Genomic DNA, 22,634 nt, shown 5'->3' on the forward strand with positions numbered 1-22,634 from the left:
GCAGAGCTCGGCGCAGGCTGACAGGAGAGCGAGTCGCGGGGATGCCGGCTCGGTGACGCCGAGTTCGCCTCAGCTTTCCCACTTCCTACCTTTCCTCGCTCGCACCTGCACGGTAGGGGCAGCCATCGGGGCGGCGGGGTGCGCTGGGCGCCGCCGTCCCCTCAGCGGGCAGCCCGCGCGGCTCCGCAGGGCGCCCCGAGGATCCGAGCCGGGAGCTCCCGCACCCGCGCGCGCCCGGCGACGCCCCGAGGCCGGGGCTGCAGCGGGCGGGGAGGCGGGGGCGGGCGCGGGGGAAGCGCGGGGCGTCGGCGCGGGCGCGGCGCGCGGGGGGAGGCGGTTGCGGAGCGCGCGGGGCGCGGGGCGCGGAGTGGCCGGCGGGAGGCGGCTCCGGAGGGCAGCGGCGCCCGCCTGCATTTCCAGCGGGAGGCTGCGAGCGCAGTCCCGGCTCGCCGCAAGGTGAGGTGCGGGGAGGCGGCCGCCTGCCGGCGCGGGGCTGCGTCCCCCCGACCGTGCGTGCTCGCGCGTGGGTGTGCGGTCCGCGGGGAGGGAGGGGGCCCCCCACGACCCCCGGCCACCCTCAGACCCCGCTCGCCTGCTCCCCCGCGGTGCGGGCTGCGTGCTTTCCAGCGGCGCCCGCACCCCTCCTCTGACCCCGGCCCCCCGCGCCCGCTCGTGTCTCCTCTCCCAGATGCTCAAGGTGTCCGCCGTGCTGTGCGTGTGTGCAGCCGCTTGGTGCAGTCAGGCTGCGGCCGGGGGGCGTCCGGACGGCGGGAATTTTCTGGATGATAAACAATGGCTCACCACCATCTCGCAGTATGACAAGGAAGTCGGACAGTGGAACAAATTCCGAGACGTGAGTGCTGCGCGCCCCCTCTCCCCGCCGCCACGACCCCCGTCCCCGGGCACGGCTGGGGTGGGGGAGTGCGCTCGGGAGGAGCGGGGCCGGGCTGGCTGGGTGGGTGGGTGGGCGCCCAGGCCCCCGCAGCGGCCGCGCGCCCCTCCGCGGCCCCCCGAGGCGTGCGAAGTGCGGGCTGCACCTTCCCAACTTTTGAGTGCGATTCCTGGGCCCGGTAAACGCCACGGATGCGCCGAAAGTCACCGGGGTCCATCCCCGCCGTGCACTGAGTGGTCCAGTGAGGGACCCGAGCTTGGGCGCTGGGAGCGAGCGAGATGTAGGGGTGACGGACGCCCGTCTCCCCGGGGTGGGAAGGCGGTCAGTCCGCACCGGTCGGTCGGCAGAAGTTGCACTGCCCCCTCTCGCCGTACAAATCGCCCATCCGGTCCGAGTCATCCAGAACCCGTTCGCCAGGCTCTGGAACCCGGGCTCATTCCTAAGGGGAAGCTGGCAGGTGGGGCGGGGGTCGGCCAGGAAAGGGTTAAACGGGGGGCTTTTCCCGCACACAGCCCCAGCACCGGGGCGCTCCGTCCGGGGGTGTGCGGACCCCGCCGGGGGGCCCGCGACGTCGCAGCCCCTCGGCCCCCACAGCCTGCCCCTCAGCTTGGAGCCTGGCGGCCGGTGCGGGCAGCGCGGGTCCCCTGGACGCGCTGGGCTGGAGGTCCCAGCCCCTCCGAGGGACACCCGCAGGCCTGACCGCGGCGCTGGCGGGGGTCTCCCGAGGGGTCCCGCTGCGGGGCCCCGCGCGCCTTAACTTCTCTCCTCCGCCCCGGCTCCCCCGCGACTGACTTGGGGTCCTTTTCCTCGGGGCTCCCCCGGTCCCCCAGCCCTGCACTGGGCCAGGAAGTAGCCGAGGAGCCCAGCCTGGGAGAGGGAATCCGCAGAAAATGGTCATTTTGACTTTAAGTGTAGGTGCAGCTGGTTGGTGCGTGGGCACCCAGGATGAACAATGATGAAATACTGAATGAGGGCTCTGTCTTAGAAACAAAGCAGAGTGTAGTTTTATTGCTAAATGGATGCTCTTATAAAGAAAAAACTCTTAGGCGTTTGTTTTGAATGTATATTAATATATGTATATATATATGTATATATATATATATTTACAAAAAAGCTAGAGAGTGAGATATGTATAAACCTGGAGAGAATATGTTCAGCATGCCCTCAGGGGCGGGGGGAACATTGAAAATTTTGTCAGTATTAGAACAATATTTCAAATTTCAAGTTTTTTTTTTTTTTATTTCTTGGCTGTTGAAATTTCTTTTAAAAGGGAACTTTGGGCTTTCTTCTTGAAAACATACTTTAAGATTTTAATGTGCTAGTATTCTCTTACATTGCTTCAGTTACTTTGTTGAATTATTAAGAGTGACCGGTCCACACTTGGGCAGTTTGTGAATTTGTTTGGTTTAAAGTATTGAGAAAAGTTGAGTTGTTTACTGCAGAACTTAGTACTCTACAGTTTGTGCAGCCAAACTGTATAGAGACAGACTAGTGGGTTGTTACAGCACTCATATTTTCAGATAGTCTTAAGTGATGTCTGGGGAAAATTGTATGCAAATGTAAATAAAGGACTTATGAGACACTTTAAGCAAACACGTTTTGAAATATCTGCAATATATGTGACTATAAAAATGATTTATTTGAAACGCTTATCTCGGTTCTCAGCGTTGCCGTTTCAGTAAGACCATTTCATTTTATGAAGATGACTCTGGAGGTGGTGGAGAAATGCAGTGCTATCATTTCCCCCCTTGAGCCACCTGTTGTTTATTATTAATATGATAGAATGCATGCTGAGAGCCTGGCTTCTTAAATCCCAACACCGAGTAATTGATACAGAATCTATCCCAGAGTCATTAGCTTCATAATTTTTTGTGTACCTTCCAGGATGTTGTTTATCTTTTCGTTCCTTTTTTAGATCAAACCAAATGATTGAAAATAGACTGTATTGCCTGAGAAACTGCCTTGAAATGCTAAACCTGAGCATTTACCTAAAATAATGGATTTATGTACTCCGTCTGTATGAAGGCAAAGAAACAAGGAAATCTGAACCTCTCTGAGAAACAGTTTAACTGAAGTACTTTTGCTTGGTCTTGTTCCATTAAAAAAAGAATAGCTACTTTCATTTAGAAATCAAAGCTTTGGAAGATGCTTCAGCATAATGAATCCTGAAATTAGTACTTACCTTTTGTTTTTTGATTACATGCAAGTTTGAATTGTCCCTTCTTTTGATTTCTATTTGAAAAGTCTCTTGAATGTTACTTGTTAATGCAACTCATTCTTATTTTGATAGAATGATTTTTTAAAATATGGTATATTTTATATGCGATGTAGATATATAAATCTGTTCATTTATAAGAAATCTTTAGGAACAAAGATAGGAAGTGTGAGGTGAGACATGGTGGACTTAGAAATTACCGCTGCTAATGTCTTATTTCTTCAGTTTTCTCAGAACAAATCACAGAGAAACAGTAAAATCAAACACAAGTCTACAATAAGTATTGACATAGAAGAAACTTCAAATAATTTTCACCACTCCATACTAGAACCGTTCATTGAATAAAAAGTTAACTTTAGTTTTTCTTCAAAATGCACAACGTATAACTATATATATTACATAGACATAGTTTTTATCCTTAGGAAAATTACTAATATACTTGGTTATTTGTGTAAAGATTGTAGTAAAGCTTTTCATCTCCCAAATTCTAGTTGAGATTTTAATCTCCATGTTTTAATAGCATTTGACTTAATCTGAAAATATAGAGAAATCAGCACCTTGAAAAAGAAGTCCAGGAGGTAGAGCCAGCATGTTATTTTCAAGCTATAATGATATGATTTTTAAGATAAATCCAAAAAAGCCTTGTCAACAATTGGGATCTGTTGAGCAGATAACACTCGTTGTGTGCTACTTTCTGTGATTCTAGCTCTTGTAAAGTTGTCTTAAAACCAAGAACTTGTGATTCCTCAGTGGGAGAATTATGAGAGTACTACTGCCTTCTCCAAGGATAAGAGTGAAGGACTGTCTCATCTCACTCTTGCGTATGTCTTAGAATTGGAAACCATCATCATTTTGAGGAACCTGAATCATTACCTCAGATGGCTCATATATTACATATTTCCAACATTTATATTTTATAAACTCTATTAAACCATATCCTCTATCATGTAATAAATGAGTAGAGAATTTGGAAGCCGATGAATTAATTGGTACTGCATGATGTAATGCTGTCATCAGTCTTATTCTTATATATTTTTTACTTTCCTGAGGTACAAGTAGTAATTAAGAATAGCAGAATAAGTAGAATAGGGGACACCCTTAAACACTGTGTGTTGGAAGCAATACTCTCACATAAAGTGCTAGCAAAAGGAGCGATGATGGTCAGGCTGATTTTTAATAAATCATGAAATAAAATCAGGATTGTGGCAGTAAGTTGAAATTCAAATAGTTCTGCATTAGATTTCTTTTTTTCAATTAAAGTACCTGGGGCTCATTTGAACTTGGTTTTAAAAAATGGTTGCCATTATTGTTGCAAAACCCTCAATCAGCTTCAATTTACATTTATTCCCTAAGCGATTTTTAGTGCTCTTTAGATATATTGAAAGCACTAATAAAGCCCTACAATTTAACTTGCAAAATTTAACCTTAATGTAAGCTAAAGAATGTGTATAACGTAGTAAAACAGAAAGTCAAGTTACTAGAGGCCTTTTCAAAAATGCTTGATTTGAGCAGTAGTGAGTAAACCTGTTTTAAACTGAATTGAATAGAAGTAAACCTTTCTTAACTTCCTTTTTTCTTTCTCTGTGCTGTTTTCATCTGAATTCAGGTTCCTGAGGGTACAGGTCATTTAAGGGATAATAATGGCTGATAGAGAGGGACATTTCCTGTCACTCCACAGAGGACTGAAGGCTGCTGAGAGTCTATTAACTTTTACTGTGGTTGGAAAGTAAATAAAACAATTGGTCTCCATGCCTACTGCAAGGACAGCACTCTATTGCTTTCTAAGACATTAAAATTCAAACCAGGAGAATCTTCAAAGAATGTTCTCAGTATTGTTTAAGGTTGATGATGCAGCCTGATCGTATTTCTTGAGTAGTAGTCATACCCTGAGCACTGTAGAATTCTCCCTTATGCTACCTTAACAGGTGGCAGCATAGTTCACTCTTTTACTCTGCAAAGAATATGTGCCAAACATAAAATTAGAGGATTATTAATAATTTGGATAAGTTTAACAAAGTAACTGCTATTTTCTGTAGCAGTTTCTATTTTCTAATCCTAATAATGGATACTCATTCTTAAGAAAATGCACACTATCAGCATTTCTTGTCAAGGAACTTTTCTAACCGTGGTAATTATGTTTTATCATAGTTGAGATTATAGGCTTTTCTTGGAAATTCTTAATATTTAATTCACTGCCTTAACATCAGTGTTTTTCTTTCTTTCTATTGCTTTATTAATTTGTGAGAGAGGGAGCTCCCATCTGCTGATTCACTTTTCAGATATCCACAAGGGCTGGGGCTGAGCTGAGGTTGAAGGTAGTAGCCACCAACTGAATCCAGGTCTCCTCTGTAGTTGACAGGAAGCCAATCACTTGAGCTATCATCTGCCTGCCAGGAGCCGAAATGACAGGAAGCTGGAGTTGGGAGCCAGAGCCTGGAATTAAACCCAGACACTCTGATGTGGGATGCCCGTGTCTCAGGTGCTAGGGCAAATGCCTATTCCTCTTTTGCTTTGTTGATGATAATACACCAAGTGCCTAGTACTGAACAAGTTGTTGACTATCCCAAGGTGCTTCGAAAAGTTCGTGGAAAAGAGAATTAGAAGATACATTGATTTTTGTGCAAAAATTGAAATCCATGCATACCGTTTTCTTAATACTCATTTTACTTGAATAATTTAAAAGTCCCTGATAATGTGTGTATTTGCAGGTCACAGCAAGTGAGAATATAGAATGAAATAGCGTTTATATGGGACTGCTATTCATGTTGTTTAAATCAGGAAATTTAATCAAGTGAGAGACAGTTGACTTCTGAAGTCAAGTAATAGTCTGACAGTTGTGGCACCAGCGAGTACCCACAGTGCCAAGAGCTAGCCATTTGCAGCAGCCTGAAGCATACCTTGTTGTCTGGGTCCTACTTTAGCTATGATTGCCATATAACCTCTGCTTTCCTATTTCTTTACCCTGCCATTATCACCACTGCCATGCTCGCTTGTCAGATTGAAGATTGGCTTGGTCACGTCAGGTATCCCATCACGAAGGAAGCCAGGTCAGAGGATGTACCCTTATTTGATAGTTTCTGGAGAGAGAAGCTTGGGAGTGGTGGTATCACATTATGAGACTCCACCAGGGTGTTTGAACTGAATACAAAGGGTAGGGAATTTGCTGTGGGCTCAGCATCACTGAAATGATAGGAAAGCAGGCAATCTTTTTAACTCCCCAGCTCTCATAACTTCTAGTGAATTAGTAGAAAAGTGCAGCGAAGTATATTGAGAAATAAATTATTCTCTGCATGTTTATGTCATATATATGTACATTTCTGTATTTGTAGATGTATGCATAAATGTACTTGTATGGGGGTATTTTGAAATTCATTGAAAGATAAGTTTATTTTGGTAGAAAGAAATTGAGATCAACACATAGGTTTTTCATAGTAGGCAATTTCCATGAACTTTTTGAAGTTCCCATAGATGACTGTGTTTTAGAAGTTTTTTCACCCAATAAACTTTTTCAATTCATTTTTCCACGAACATTTTGAAGTACGCATGTATACATGTGTGTGTCTTCCAATAGCTAACAGGTGAAATAATCTGAATATCAAGACATGCATATGTTATACTACAGACATTATATACCAGGGGCTTCAAAAGGGTTGTGAAAAAATCTGACAACAAATTATAAAGATTTTGCATCAACTCTCGAAAATATCACCTTTGTAGTATGCTCGTATGTGTATTATAGTTATTAGACTTAATATACTAAGTATAAAGCAAATGCCACCCCATCACCTAGAACGTTATGATGTGTTAGAGTTCCCTCCCGCATCCCTCGTTGGGTTTTCTGCATCATACTTTCTGTGAGTGTGGCCTGTGTGCTTTCCTGCTTCTTACAGGAAATCACCTTGTCTGGGATTGGATTATATCCTTAAACTTTGCAGTTGGATATTCTAGAGGAACGCTGTGTACTGTGGTAAAGCATTTATGAGCCTACTCTGACTGCTGGGTAAGACTCCTGGGTTGGAAGCTTTTAGATCTCATGGTTCTGACTTGGAGTGACATTTTACCTCTTATTTTTTCATGTTTGCGTACTCTGGGTCAGAACTGTATAGTGTGTACGTGTTTTTATAGGCTCATCATTGAATCTTCAACACATACCATCTGACCCTTCTAAGTTCCTAACTATTTACATGTCTTTTCCTGTTTATGAAATTCCTTTCATCTTTCTGTCTGCCGGTTTATAGAGTTGGAGACACCCATGCAGCTGTGAGCTCCCTATGGCTATAGGTTGTAGTCTCCCTTTGCTCCATACAACAGTTTATCTAGCATTAGCACAATAACTAGCTGGAAACTTGTATTAGAAAATAGGGGCTGCCGCTGTGGCACAGCAGATTAAAGCACTGACCTGAAGTGCTGGCATCCCATATGGGCGCTGGTTCGAGACCTGGCTGCTCCTCTTCTGATCCAGCCCTCTGCTATGGCCTGGGAAAGCAGTAGAAGATGGCCCAAGTCCTTAGGCCCCTGTACCCGCATGGGAGACCTGGAAGAAGCTTCTGGCTCCTGGCTTTGGATCGATCGGCACAATTCCGGCTGTTGTGGCCATTTGGAGAATGAACCAGCGGATGGAAGACCTCTCTGTCTCTAGCTCTGTCTCTCTTTCAAATAAATAAAATAAATAGTTTTAAAAAATGAGAATATATATATATTCAATGAAGGAACGTGGTATTCAGTGCTTTTAGAACTGGGTGGTCATCCATTCACCAATTCTAGTTCTGACCACCTTCAGCTTAGATGTATAATTTAAATAAAAATTCGTTTTTATAACAAACATTTAAGGACTAAACTACTTTGGCTCTTTAAGTTCCAGAATGGTTCCAAATGGAACTGCTGTGCCCAGATTGTCCTGTTGAATCTGAGAAGGGCCAGCAGTCAATGGTAATAGGATGCCTTTAGGTGCTGCCTCTGCCAGTGCATGCAAGCCTTCCCCTATTGTTTCTCAGGGGCCGCATACTTTTGTTGTTCTCACACCTTTCATACCTTTTGCTGCCTGGTAAGTGATATCAAACACCAATATTTCATCTCTCTTCTTCAGCTCCTGCACCTTCATGGTTGTGTGCCTGAATCCAGACATTTCACAGTCAGGTTTCATTCTTTCATTTCTGCCTCACCTGTTGTCAATATATTAGAGATAGAGGAAGATCCTGTAAAAGGGAGGCCTTGAACCAGAGTGCCTTCATTAAGATAGAGGTCTTTTCCCAACCATGCAACCAACAAGAGATGGCTGTCCAGGCCTGGGCTTTGAAAGTCTCCCTCAGCAGGGTTGTGCCTATATGGCCTTTCTATGAACAAGAAACATTTAAGAGAAAGTCCAGGGCAGGCAGCTCACCCTACAAGTGCCCTTGAACTGGTCACAAAGAACTTCTACTTGTGTCCCCCAGTCCTCAATTTAGTTCCATGTCTACACTTAACCACAAGGGGAAATAACAAAATTTAATCGCTGGTGGAGAAGGATTAATACCTAAAGAGAGAAGTCAATACCTGGTACTGGGAAAGAAATATAAAGAATATATTATATTGTATATTATATATATGCAGAGAGAATATAGAGAATTATAATGTAGTAAACTACTACTTTACAGGGGAACTTTAAAACATTTGTGGAAAAATGGAATTAAAAGAAAATTTTCGTGCAAATTGTTTTTGACATCCATGAAAATTTTTTTTTGATAATACATATTTCCCAAAGACTTTCTGAAGACCGCCTTGTACACATAGATTTCAAAATTTTGTATCAAAATGAATTTATCCTTTAATTCAATTTTCCACACACATTTTGAAGTTCTGTCATATTTGATCATGCTCCATCAGTCATCTAAATATCTCTTGAAGATGTTCTCAACCTCCATCCTATGCCTACTGATAACATTTTTTGTAGTCAGCAAATTGCCTTGCCTTCAGTTTTTTCCTCTTAATTTCATGTGAGCCCTCTGTCCTCAGCCACATGAGAGAGGTTGAACAGGCAGGCAGCCTGCATAAAATTGGAGTGCCTGGTACCTAAGGGCGTGAGTCTAGGGGTTCTGTATGGTTGCAAGTGGTGGTGTGCTGGTTTCTAAGAGGAAGTGTTGGTCAGAACCCAGGAGTATCCAACAGGTTATCACAGGAGAGAGCCTGCCTCTGATGACCAGTCCTGTTTCCTCCAGCATATCTTCTGTGAAAGCTTTTTCAGCTTTCAGTGTGGGGGTCAGAGTTTCAGAATGCCCTTGTGTGTCAGTAGTGATGGGTCGGGGGGAAGTAGAATTTACTTTTCACTTCCCTGAGCTGAAGGAATGGGATGCTGTCTTGCTGCCCAGGTTGTACATCCTCTGAGAAAAGGAAAAGGGACAAATGCGCCAATTCCCGTTCACTGAAATATTGCTAGAGATCATGCCATTGCAGGTTCACGCAGCTCCTGGTATGGAAGCAAAGCAAACAGTCTGTTTAGCAATCACATCTCTGGGGCAGTTAGAGATGTCAGATTTGTCAGACTTGCTGTGTGGCCCTCGTGCTTTCTGTTTTGTTTCTTGACATCAGAGACAAATGGCAGCTTGAATGCCGAGTCTCTGGCCTGGATCCCAGGCAGAGCTGGTGGATGACACTGGTTGGCTCTTGTTGTTTTGGAGAGATCCTTGATTCCATCCTCCTTCATACGTGTCAAAACTTTACTGTTGAGCCTAGGTGCCGGCCCATTTGTGTTTTCTTATTCATTAACAGCTGTTAGGTTAGTCATTACTGGCCACTCAGATCCGTTTTCTATTTTTGAAATGTGACATTTGGTCTTTCAAAATCATCACTTCGACTGTCTTTGTTATCTGTGAGACCAAGAAGTGGATAATGCTTTGGGATGTTTATTAGGATTTATTGTCTTTAATACAGAATCCCAGTAATTTGATGAGTTTATCTTGAAGTCAGAATGAAAGGCCTCCACTTGACTGTCCTGGTTGACTGCCTTACTGGCCAGTAGTCACGAGGCACACTCTGCTCAAAGGGTAATGTTTGTTGCTGTAGGGACACCACTTCTGGTAATAGCATGTTACTGCTATTTATACTAGTGAGCTTTTTGTGACATCTCAGCACAGTGCTAAATATCTTAGTTGGACAGGAATGGCTGTTAAAAGGAATATTAAAGTGTCCTTACACTAGCTATTGTTTGGTCAGGTGTCATTGTGCCCCTCTACAGTTGTGGTTGATTTCTTTTGTTTTTTTGCTTGATAGATTAAGCCCCCTCCACCCCCACCCAAACTCACATGTGCACACATATTTTCAAAGCATGTAAAACCTGGAAATGGAAAAGAAATTGTTTGCTTCAAATAAACATTAGGAATTCATAAATTATTATTGTATATAATCACATGCACCTGTAATGTAAGTGAAATCTGTGTGGAATGGGTTCTGAGAGTCTTCTAGTCTGTATATAGCAGATCACTTACTCTTTCATGTTGAATATCAAAGCATGATATAATGCTATTGACTTAGAAAAATGAAGTCCTGTCATATATAAAGTAGGTTGGAATATAGCTAATGTTTTATATTTGGAAGGTCTTTCTATTCAGAATTTCATTTAAGAAATTAAATAGCATAATCATTGAACATGGATTCACTGCTTTGGAGTTTTGTAGCAAAAGAGCAAAACTAATTAGCTGCCAGACTAAGGAAAACATAGAATAAATTAAAATTCAGTGATTTCTATATTTTATTCTTAGTGAAGCTACGTCATTTTGAACTTTTTAATGCTAAATTTTAAACTAAGTGTGATATGAAATAAGTGGTTATATGAAATATTCTCTGACAAAAATGAAAACCAGCATTTATACTGAGTGTTCCAGATGCATTTTGTGAGTTGATACGGACAAACTCATTTAGCTGGACTGAAAGAAGAGGGACCAAAAATGTAACAACTTAATCTCATTTTCTGCAAATACATAAAACGTTACTGGGCATGTCTCCCTGAATATGGTGATATACTTACTATAGAGAGCTCCTAAAAATAGTAATTTGATGGTTCCTTAATCATAGCTCACTTTTATTTTCCTATCACCAAGCTACTTTGTGACTTTCAAAATATTTACACAGGGTGCTCTAGGCAGGGTATTCTGAAATATGAGCTTGCTAATTGCCTTGGCACATGGTATTAGCATCTGCTGAAGGATCAGTTTTGGAATATCATGAGAATATTTATAGTCCTTTCATGGCATAGAGTAGAGTAGGGAATTATAGGAAACCTTCTAGTCTTTAGCAAGGCTGTCTGAGGTGCCCTTGGCAACATCTGATATTCTCCTCAAATGTCCCTCAGGCAGCCAGAGTCATATAAAGTGAACATTCCCTGAGGCAAAGCTTTCTAGAACATTGTTTCAACAGCATTAACCTAGTATTACCTGAGAAACCTTTCTTGGACATAAAAATATAGGGCTGGGATTTTATACTCTTTATTGTTTGAAGAACTATTGTATTTACTGAAATTGTGTGAATTAAAAGCCCACTCCATGCTGGTAACTTGGGAAGGTTCATTCGGAAGATATAAAATTTGAAAGCAATCCTAGGCAAAGGTACACATTTGTTTGTAGATCAATACGTTGGGCATTTTGTCCCCAGAACTCCACGTTGATGAAAATGCTAACCCAGGACTGAAGTTTGGTGTGGCAGTTAAGTCACCTCTTGGGATGCCCACATTCCATTGTAGAGTGGCGGGTTTGTGTCCCAGCTACTCTGCCTCCCTTCCAGTTTCCAGCTAATGTGCGCCCTGGGAGGCAGCAGATGATGTCTCCAAGTATTTGGATCACTGTCATCCACATGTTAGCCCCAGACAGAGGTTCTGGTTCCTGGCTCAGTCCTGGCTCAGCCCAGACTGCTGCAGACATTTCAGGACTGAACCAGGGAAATCTGTTTCTTTGCATTTTTTTAAAAGATTGATTTATTTGAAAGTCAGAATTACACACAGAGAGAAGGAGAGGCAGAAAGAGAAAGAGAGGTCTTCCATCCACTGTTCAATTCACAATTGGCCACAACGGCCAGAGCTGCACCGATCCAAAGCCAGGAGCTTCCTCCAGGTCTCCCACACAGGTGCAGGGGTCCAAGGACTTGGGCCATTTTCCACTGCCTTTCCAGGCACAGCAGAGAGCTGGGTTGGAAGTGGAGCAGCTCGGTCTTGAACTGGTGCCCATATGGGATGCTGACACTACAGGTGGTGGTTTTACCTACTTTGTCACAGTGCCAAGCCCTCTGCATTTCAAATAAGATGAAAATGAATAAGCAAAAATGCTAATCCTACTTGTTAGTGTTATTGTTATTTATAATCAGAAACAAAAGAGTTCTCTTTTTAATCTACGCATTTCCTATGTAAAAGTTTTTAAAACATGGGAAAAATGTCAATAGAGAATGACATATTTAACTTACACAGCATATCAATATTGTAGGAGAAGACATCCCACCTAGTCTTTGGAGATTAAAATATATTTGAGAAAAAAAGTTATTGGATGTATACAGTGCTTCAAATCTTTAAAGAGACTGACAACCACAAGTAGTTTATAGGGCAATGAATGAGATCTGGAAATCTAATTGAGAACTGTTTGGTTTGCTCTGAGTATCTGAAAGCCGCCTGGCTTTGGCTGCTGGAAATCTTGCATTTGTTCTTGGAAGGAGGCCCGTATATTTACATGCACTGTGTGCACTGATGTTTGGCTCAGGAAAAAGATTTGAATCAGCCTCAGTGGTGACAAAAGCACCCATGGCCCAGGTGTCTTGTGTGGCTACTGCTCTGGTCCTGCAAGGAAAGTAGCATGAAGTGTCAGAACTTCACTGAAGGCTGCGTTTATTTGGCCATGAACACAGGATCATTTTTGAGCTGACAGCGGTTTCTTGATCTCAGCTTCCTCTGCGCTGGGTTCCTGAATGACTTTTAGTGTCCTTTGAACTCTAGTCTTGAATTCTCACAATAGGTTCTTTGTGTACAGTGCTCTTAATACGTGGTAAGTAGTTTATGATTTCTAAATGTGCTTAAAATTGCTTTTAATTATTGGTCTTGGATAAAATCATTTCATTTTAACTTCCGTGCTGCTGAGGTAGACTGTGATGTTTCTTATTTGTATTTGTGTTTGAATAAAACCCTGGTGTATTGAAGTTTGTGGGTTTAACTTTTTATTTTTCTTAAACGAAGTTGTATAAATACCTTTCTCCTAGATAGTACAATAAAAATCTCAGCATTTCAGTTTTCCAGAAATATAGCAATATTTGTATCACATTATAGCTCTGGAGTATGTGAAAATACCTATTTAGGACAGGCTTCTGAACTGGGCTTAAATTATCTCCATTCCCACATCCTTTCTTAAATAAACATTGGCTAAACACTTAGAAGTCAAAATAAACTGTGTAAAGAACATATGCTAATAGAATGTGTGTTATGCAAATTTGAAATAGCATGTTTTCCAAATTTTGTAATATTTTAATATATTATAATTTTTCTGAAATAGCTTTGTAAAGTAAATGAATGGCTAGTTGAGAAGTTTCAAATGATCTCTTTAAAATTTTTATTTTCTTTTTGGAATTCAAATGCATTAATACAGTGTAAGTAAAAACCAACATTAATTTCATCTTACATTGTTTAGTCAAGTTTTAAAAATACCGACCCATTGGAGTAAGGCAATTTGTATGTGTATGTTTAGTTTGACAAGATGTTTATTTCTACTCTCTGATCCTGTTTAAATTTACTTTAGGTTATCCCTAATGTTGTCATTCAATCAGGAGTATTAACTTCTGCAATATAATTAATAAAAAAGTTTCTATATTTATAAAACTGACTCTTTTCCAAAGCTAATCTTCTGAGCCAAAAGTCTTTAACATTGTGGGGTACAGAAACTCAGAACTCAAGGACAGCTATGATCACTTTATCCAGAAAATGTTTAGATACACAAAACATGTTTTAAAATTCAGGTGACTCAAGGTCGGCACTGTGGCATAGCCAGAAAAACTGTCACCTGCAATGCCTGCATCTCCACTTCCAATCCAGCGTTCTATGGCGTGGGAAAGCAGTGGAAGATGGCCCAGGTTCTTGGGTTCTTGCTCCCTTGTGGGAGACCTGGAGGACGCTCTAGGCTACTGGCAGCCATTTGAGGGAGTGAACTAGTGGAAGAAAGACCTTTCTCTCTCTCTCTCTCTCTCTGCCTCTGTAACTCTGCCTTTCAAATAAAATAAATAAATCTTAAAAAAAACCCCATTCAGATGACTCATTGCTTTGCTGTGACAATCTGAAACATAGATATAGGTGCCTTGTGCAAGGCAGTGATCACTGTGGAACAGAGGCTGTAGCTTGGAGCTGTGGTGATTTTTTGATGCTCCTGGGATTTTAGGAAATTTCTAATGGAAGTTGTCTTAGAGCCTTGCCTGCCTCCATTTTCCCAATCCAGGCCCTTGCCAGTCTTGTCAGGATCTTCTCTGCGGTATGTTTCAAATCAAGACCCTTTCCTCTTCCAAGCCCCTCACTTAGACTGTGAGAAATTACCTTAATGCTCCTGGTGACCTTCATGTTTCTAGACGATCTTCCCATTTTTCCATGAACGTCGTGTTTTCAGACTTTTACCTGCCAATGAGGTCTATAGTGCTTATTGATCGTTCTCCTACAGTGTAGCTCTCCTGTGTTGCTCCTCTGTTCAAGGCTTCCCAGTAACCCTTTAATTTATTATGCAGTAGTACTGATCCCATTGCTACTGTAAGCTGCCTTCCAAAAATTCCAGAGTAGAATTGCCTTACGTCGGATAAATTGTAACCTGCACATAGTGGGGCTATTCTTATATTTTGTATAGGCATATTGAAGGGAGATTATATTCTCCTAAATATGTTAGAGTTAATGTAAGCCCCAAGGATATTGTAACCCCTACTGGGAGGAGGGCTGTCAGAGGAGTCTGAAATGAGACAGAGAAAATAGTTCTCAGAAAGCTCTGATGGTGCCCAGGAAGGAGAATGGTTCCTTCCAAGTTTGGTCTAGTGCTCTGTAACATGTAGAAGAAAAAAAAATCCCTGTCTCTGAGTCTATGTTCCTGCAGCAAACATCTGATTTCCATGTAGCTCAGACTCAGGGAGATCACGCACCAGGCGTTCTGACATGTTGTTTCTGCTGTCAGAACCAGGCTTCTTTCTGAGGCTTCAGGGCTGGAGGCCAGGTCCCAGGTGGTGGTAAATTTATCAAGGTACTGCCACAGTGTGAGCTCCTTGGTTGGTAGCCAGGATCTTTCTGGTGACAGACAGAGAGCTCCAGGAGATTTCTGTTCAGATGTCAGCACCAAATAGCATTCAGTTTTCCTGTCCTCAAATCCAAAACTCCTTAACTACCTCCTCCAAACCATATTTACTTCCCTCTGTCATGCATGCTTTACCAATAAAATTGAATGCTTACCTGTATTTTTGCTACATTTTCTGCTTTCTCTGTGTGGCTTACTCACTATGAGCCCTTCATCCAGAAGGGAAGAGACCACGGCCCTACTATTTATCACTTCCCTAATATTTCTCATTTTTGATGGCCCATTTCATATTCTCTTTTTCCCAAGACTCCTGCCATGATTTCCATGGTCAAATGCAACATCTCTTTTCCTTGAACCCCTGAAGCTTTTTTGAAACATTTGTGTTTGCTCAGAGGATTATGCTCCTTTTTTTCTTTATCTTCTTTTTTTCCCCAGGAAACCTTTTATCTACAGAATGCAAACTTCATGCTTTTCATAATACAACATTAGGAATTGAGTGATTTTCCCCACCATAGCCACCCTTCCACCCATAATCCCATCTCTCTTCCTCGTCCCTCTGCTATTCCCATTCTTATTTTTTAATAAATCCTATTTTCAATTAGCTTATACACATATGATTAACTCTATACTAAGTAAAGGTTTCAACAAATTTTATGGAAAAAAAAGCTATTCCTCAACAGTCAAGACAAGGGCTGTTCCAAGTCATTGCATCTTTAAGTGTTAATTTCACTTCTATATATTATCTTTAAGGTGCATTATTAGTTATCACAGATGAGGGAGAGCATATGGTATTTGTGGTGTCTCTTGGATCCCCTATGTATAGAATCATGTCACCAGCAAATAGGGATAGTTTGGCTTCCTCCTTTCCAATTTGTATCCCTTTGATTTCTTTTCTTGCCTAATGGCTCTGGCTAAAATTTCCAGGACTATGTTGAGTAGCAGTGGTAAGAGTGGGCATCTTTGTCTGATTCCAGAACTCAGTGGGAATGCTCCAACTTTTCCCCCATTCAATAGGACTCTGGCTGTGGGTTTGTCATAAATTGCCTTGATTCTGATCAGGATTGTTCCTTCTATACCCAATTTGCTTAGAGTTTTCATCATGAAAGGGTGTTGTATTTTGTCAGACGCTTTCTCTGCATCTATTGGGATGATAATACATTTTGTCATTCCTCAGTTAGTTAATGTGATGTATCATATTGATTGAGTTTTGAATGCTGAACCATCTCTTGCATACCAGGGATAAATCCAACTTGGTCCAGGTAAATGATCATTCTGATATGTTGTTGGATTCGATTGGCTAGTATTTTGTTGAGGATTTTTGCATCTATGTTCATTAGGAAAATGGGTCTGTAGTTCTCTTTCTCTGTTATATCTTTTTAAGGTTTAGGAATAAGGTGATGCTGGCTTCATAGAAGCAGTTTGAGAGTATTCCCTCCATTTCAATTGTTTTGAATAGCTTGAGAAGAATTGGGGTGGTGAGGCCATCTGGTCCTGGACTTTTCTTTGCAAGGAGGGTCTTTATTACTTATTCAATTTTTGTCTTTGTTATTGATCTGTTTTGGTTTTCTGTGTCTTCATGACTCAATTTAGGTGGGTTGTATGTGTCTGGGAATCTATTTCTTCTAGGTTTTCTGAGCATGCAGCTCTTTGTAGTAATTTCTAATGATTCTTTTTATTTCTGTGGTGTCTGTTGTTACATTTCCTTTTTCATCTCTAATTTTATTGATTTGGGTCCTTACCCTCTTTTTTTGGTTAGTTGGGACAATGGTGTGTCAATTTTGTCTATTTTTTCAAAAAAACAGCTATTCATTTTGCTGATGTTTTATAATTTTTTGTTTCACTTTTATTTATTTCGTCTCTAATTTAATTATTTCTTTTCTCCTACTAGTTATAGGTTTGGTTTTCTGTTGTTTTTCTAGGTCCTTGAGATGCATTGATAGCTTATTTATTTGGGTATCTTTCCAATTTCTTGATGTAGGCACCAGTTTCTGTATACTTCCCTCTTATTACTGTTTTTGCTGTATCCTGTAAGTTTTGATATATCATCCTGTCAAATATGACATATCATATATTGTCATCTTCATTTGTTTCCAGTAATTTTTTTGTTTTCTCTTTTGATTTCTTCAATAATACACTGTTCATTCAGGAGCATGTAGTTCAGTCTCCATGTGTTTGCATCTGTTCTGGGGATTACTGAGTTGTTTCCAGCGTCTGAGTGCAGCAGGAACACTCACCAAGCAAGTTCATGTACAGATGAGTGAACAGGGATGTGACTGGTTCTTTTCTGATTACATGTGGAGTTGGCATAATTTTGCTGTTTATTTTCATTTTATTTGAATGCTGGAGGGAGGGAGGAAGAGACAGACTGAGACACACACACACACACACAAATACATCTATCCACTGTTTGACTCCCCAAATGCCCACAACAGCTGGGGTTGTGTCCGGTGGAAGGCAGGAGCCTAGAACTCAGTCTGGGTTTTCCAAGTGGGTACAGGAATCCCAGTATTTGAGCCATCACCTGTTGTCTCCCAGAGTGCACATGAGTAGGGAACTGGAATTGGGAAACAGAGGCCCTCCAGTGTGGGATGAAGGCTACACAAGCAGCATCTAAACTACCGTGCCAAATGTCTATCCCTGGTCTTGACAGAGATATCAAAACTCAGGTTAACACTATTAGCTGATTGCACAACATTTAATCTTATTTTCCCTTAGGGTTTTCATTGAGCATGTCAGTTAAGGAACATATGTTCATTTCCAATTTCAGACCATCTTTCTGAGATATCTGATTTTGCAATTAAATGCTCAGCTAATTTACAAGAACATTATTTCTTTTGCCACCAAGTTTGAACTGTGGTTAATAGAAAAGAAAAAATATTAACAAAAATTTGCCATGTCATATGTGACACATTTTTGCTCTTCCAAGCAGCCAACTCCTGATCTATAATTACTATAAAAATGTCAACGGTAGGCTGCTGGATTTCTGCCACAAGTCATCACAGACATTAGCCACCCCCAGGCAATCTTTCACAGGCAGAGAAAGGGTTGTCACTGCCTATCTTTGTCTACCTTCAAACTTTCTAAAAATGAGAGTCTTAAGTAAGAAGCACCATTGATGACCTACTATTAAAACTCAAATGATTTATTTATTCTCTGATAATATTAGAGAAAAATGAAATTTATAGACTTTCTGAAAGATGATCTGCTGAAAGGTAACTCTAACTTGATTTCACAATAAAACATACTTATTTAATGTCAAGAATAATCATTTGGGAAACACCTATTAAAAAGACACAGTTTGGGGACATCATAGGGGCACAGTAGGTTAATCCTCCGTCTGCGGTGCAGGCATCCCATATGGGTGCCGGTTCTAATCCCAGCTGCTCCACTTCAAATCCAGCTCTCTGTTGTGGCCTGGGAAAGCAGCAGAATATGGTCCAAGTCCTTGGGTCCCTGCGCCCATGTGGGAGACCGGAAGAAGCACCTAGCTTCTGGCTTCGGGTTGGCACAGCTCCAGCCATTGCAGCCATTTGGGGAGTGAACCAATGGAAGGAAGACCTTTCTCTCTCTCCTTCCCTCTCACTGTCTGTAACTCTACTCTCAAATAAAATAAATAAAATCTTTCAATAAAGACACAGTTTATCCGAGATATATTACATAGCTTGAAGTTTTACCATATGAATTAAGCAAAATACAGATTTTGATTATTGCAAATGCCATTGAATTCATAATTCATCACAAAACCTTTTTCTTCTTTTATCCTTGTAATCTTATATTGTTATACTCTCAGTTTGGAGAACTTAGAATACTAAAGTCAGACAGATGGAGTTATAATCCATGATATGGATTGAACTTATTTTTAAAGGGTAATGACAACTACTATTTGTTGATATTTTATTCAACTGTATAATGCAGTAGGAACAACAAATACAATACCAGAAACCTGCTATTTATTGGATGATTTCATCCTGTTATACTTTCTATTTCTTAAAACATTTTCTAAAGTTACTACTTGGAAGGAAGCCTCAGCCAATTTAATGGACAGTACATCTATACTCATAAAATCAAAAGCAGAAATGAGGCCTTTGAGAACATAATTTGAGATCAAATCGTATACTCCAATTGCTTGAATATTACCATAGCATTTTACAAGTATAAGATTAGAGTGTTTCAATTTTCATCATAGTGAAAAATTAAGATATTTAAATCACACCATCTTGTTACAATGCAGAAGATGACCAAATCTACCATGGAATGCTACCTTGAAGTTTACCAATTTTTATGGTGACTGCTTATAAACATTGTCATATGACATTTTATACTTAATGCTCTTTTGTAGTACTTCAAAGATCCAAAAATTAAATGCATCATTTCTTGTGATTTACGAATCTGACCTTAATAATTTAAGGTAGCTCAATTTAGTCATATGAAAGCAGTTATGTTTTGATTGTTACTGAAATTGATCATGAGGAAAACGAGATTTCTGTTCTTTCATTATGCTTAAATAAATATTTCTGGCAGTAGTTTGCATTTCAATCTACAGCTCCGCTTTTTGTTTAGCACTTAGTATCAACTGATACTATAAAAAAGTCACAATAAAATAGAGATGTTCTGCTTAATATTTAATGTTCCTATGTTTTTGAGAGAGTTATTTAATAATGTAACTTAGAATTTTTTTCACTGCCTACCTTTAGTGAACATGAATGAAACAGAATAAATATTTAATATCCTCATATAATTATTAACATAATTATAATGCTTGAATAAATTATGGTAGGTCTTTATGACAGTGACTCCATATAACACAGAATTGCATTTAATTAATTTCACAAATGTAGTAATAATTTTAAGTTGTAAACTGATTTTTTTTTTTTTTTGACAGGCAGAGTGGACAGTGAGAGAGAGACAGAGCGAAAGGTCTTCCTTTTGCCGTTGGTTCACCCTCCAATGGCCGCACCGCGCTGATCCGATGGCAGGAGCCAGGTGCTTCTCCTGGTCTCCCATGGGGTGCAGGGCCCAAGGACTTGGACCATCCTCCACTGCACTCCCTGGCCACAGCAGAGAGCTGGCCTGGAAGAGGGGCAACCGGGACAGGATCGGTGCCCCGACCGGGACTAGAACCCGGTGTGCCGGCGCCGCAAGGCAGAGGATTAGCCTAGTGAGCTGCGGCGCCGGCCTTAAACTGATTTTTTTTTAAAAAAGATTTATTATTTATTTGAAAGACAGAATTACAGAGAGAAATGGGAGAGACAGAAAGAGAAATCATCCATCCACTGGTTCACTCCCCAGATGCCCACAATGGCCAGGGTTGAGCCAGGGAAAAGCCAGGGGCCTCAAGTTTCTTCCAGGTATTCCATGTGGGTGGAAGTCCCAAATACCTGGCCCATCTTCTGCTGCTTTTCTCAGGCGCATTAGCAGGGATCTAGATCGGAAGTGGAGCATCTGGACATGAACCAGTGTCCATATGGGATGCCAGAGTCCCAGGTGGCATCTTTACCTACTACTATGCCACAACATTTGCCCCCAAAGAGTGAATTTTATATCAAGGGTAAAACTAAAGTATTGTCATGCTTTAGTGGCTGAGTATATTTTAAACCACTATAGGAGGACAGAGCTATTTCCCGAGCAAGGAGCTGAGACCTATGGGAGCAGCATCACTACTTACTTTGCCATCAGTGAGCACAGACTGACACCAAGCCATCTATGCAGAAACCTGAATGACTGAAGTGCATGCTGCTGAGAGCACTGAAGTGATTGTTCTAGAACAGCTGAAAAATGCTTAGGTATAGATTAGGCTGTGGCATCGTTGTTTGTAGGCAGTGGTGATAGCCAAACCAAGCATTTTAAGATGGTTCTTAAATTTATTTGGGCTAATGCTCTGTGTTTTAATTTGTGTTGCATGTTGTCATGTGTCTTAAAAAATAAATTTCTAGTTTCATTAAATATCTTGAGTTTCTCAAGATTTCTATTACTATTACTCTAAAGATTTCTAATGAGTTTATGTAAACAAATGGGAAAAAAGGTGTTTTAACAGTTTTGAAATGACTCTAGATGGATTTTGACTTGAGAGAGTTTGCTATTTTATACTGTGATCTGTTGAGTGAAGAAAGGAGTCCCTTGGTTGTTGACTGATTTACATCAAATAGTTTTCTAGGTAATGGTTGCTCTTTGTGGAAGCAATTGGGAGAGAAGAACGATTAGTTTAAGTTGAAATGGTTAAAACTGCTTTAATACCGTTATCCATAGATAAGAGGTAGTGGACTGTCTAGCTTTTTTTTAAGTTAGATAAACAAAATAACAGCTTTAGTAAAAACTCGAAATAAGGATTACTCAGATTATAGTCCCTAGAAAAGGAGCAGAAAGCATACATTGAACTTGCTTTTGTTATGCATCACCAGTTTTTAAAAATGCTGTAATGTAGTATCATTGTTTAACAAAGAAGGCAGAGCAACAGAAAATGGTGGCTGTAGATTACTCTCATACTAGAGTGAGTGTGTTTATATTGGCTATTGTGTGGCAGCTTTAAGAACCTGTAAATAGTAATGAAACTATATGTTGAAGTCCCTGTGTTACAGAATGATCTGCATAGCCTAGCATGAGAAAGTCATTTAATTAAACCACTGAGTCCAAGTATGCTATTGCCTGTTGTCAAAATGAAAAGGATTATATTTATTACATTTTAATGTGCATATTTCATAATTTTATAAAGGTCATTTTTAAAATGAAATATGTTTTTTAAATGTTAGATAGACAATATTTTTGTTTGTTTGTTTTGTTTTCTGCAAACTGTCAGTAAATAAGTATAAAGATAAGAACAATCCTAATACGATTTAAAGAAGACAAAGCATTTAATCTATCTTAACTGTATGAAAAGCTGATTTGAGAGACTGTACTAAGTTGCTTGTTAAGACTTAGTGTTAAACCTCTATTCATTAGTGGTCCATTAAAAATCCATTCAAAGCAGTCTCAAAATGCAGAGCATATACTTGGTCTTCGACAAAAATCTAAGACAATATTAGTGGTTGGCTCATTAGATTAGACGAACAAATATTTACATTTATCTAGAGAAACATGATTTAAAATTAATTGAATTAAAAATTAAAGAGAATTGGTCTCATTTCCTAAGATCATTATCCACATCAGACGAAGAGATGCTAAGCACCAAAGTATGGTGTCTTCATTATTGGAGGGGTTATATGTGAGGCCTGGCATGGCTCTTTAGCTCCTGAGCTACAAATAATACTTACGTAAGAAAAACCTTTTTTCA

General features: G+C 40.7%; 1 protein-coding gene across 5 annotated transcripts in view; it reads left to right on the plus strand.

Moving 5' to 3' along the window:
• Positions 1-688: 688 nt before the first annotated feature.
• Positions 689-22,634, plus strand: part of LOC133765477 (testican-3-like) — a 477,867-nt gene continuing 455,921 nt past the window's right edge. For 4 of the 5 annotated variants that reach the window (XM_062199040.1, XM_062199038.1, XM_062199041.1 and 1 more), the window contains exon 1: positions 689-853. In XM_062199040.1, the coding sequence (XP_062055024.1) occupies positions 689-853 (165 nt within the window). Of the gene's footprint in view, positions 863-22,634 lie in introns of all 5 variants that reach the window. The other variant, XM_062199039.1, reaches the window with a different exon arrangement.

Source organism: Lepus europaeus, chromosome 8 (genome assembly GCF_033115175.1).
Source record: "Lepus europaeus isolate LE1 chromosome 8, mLepTim1.pri, whole genome shotgun sequence".
Classification (NCBI taxonomy): Eukaryota; Metazoa; Chordata; class Mammalia; order Lagomorpha; family Leporidae; genus Lepus; species Lepus europaeus.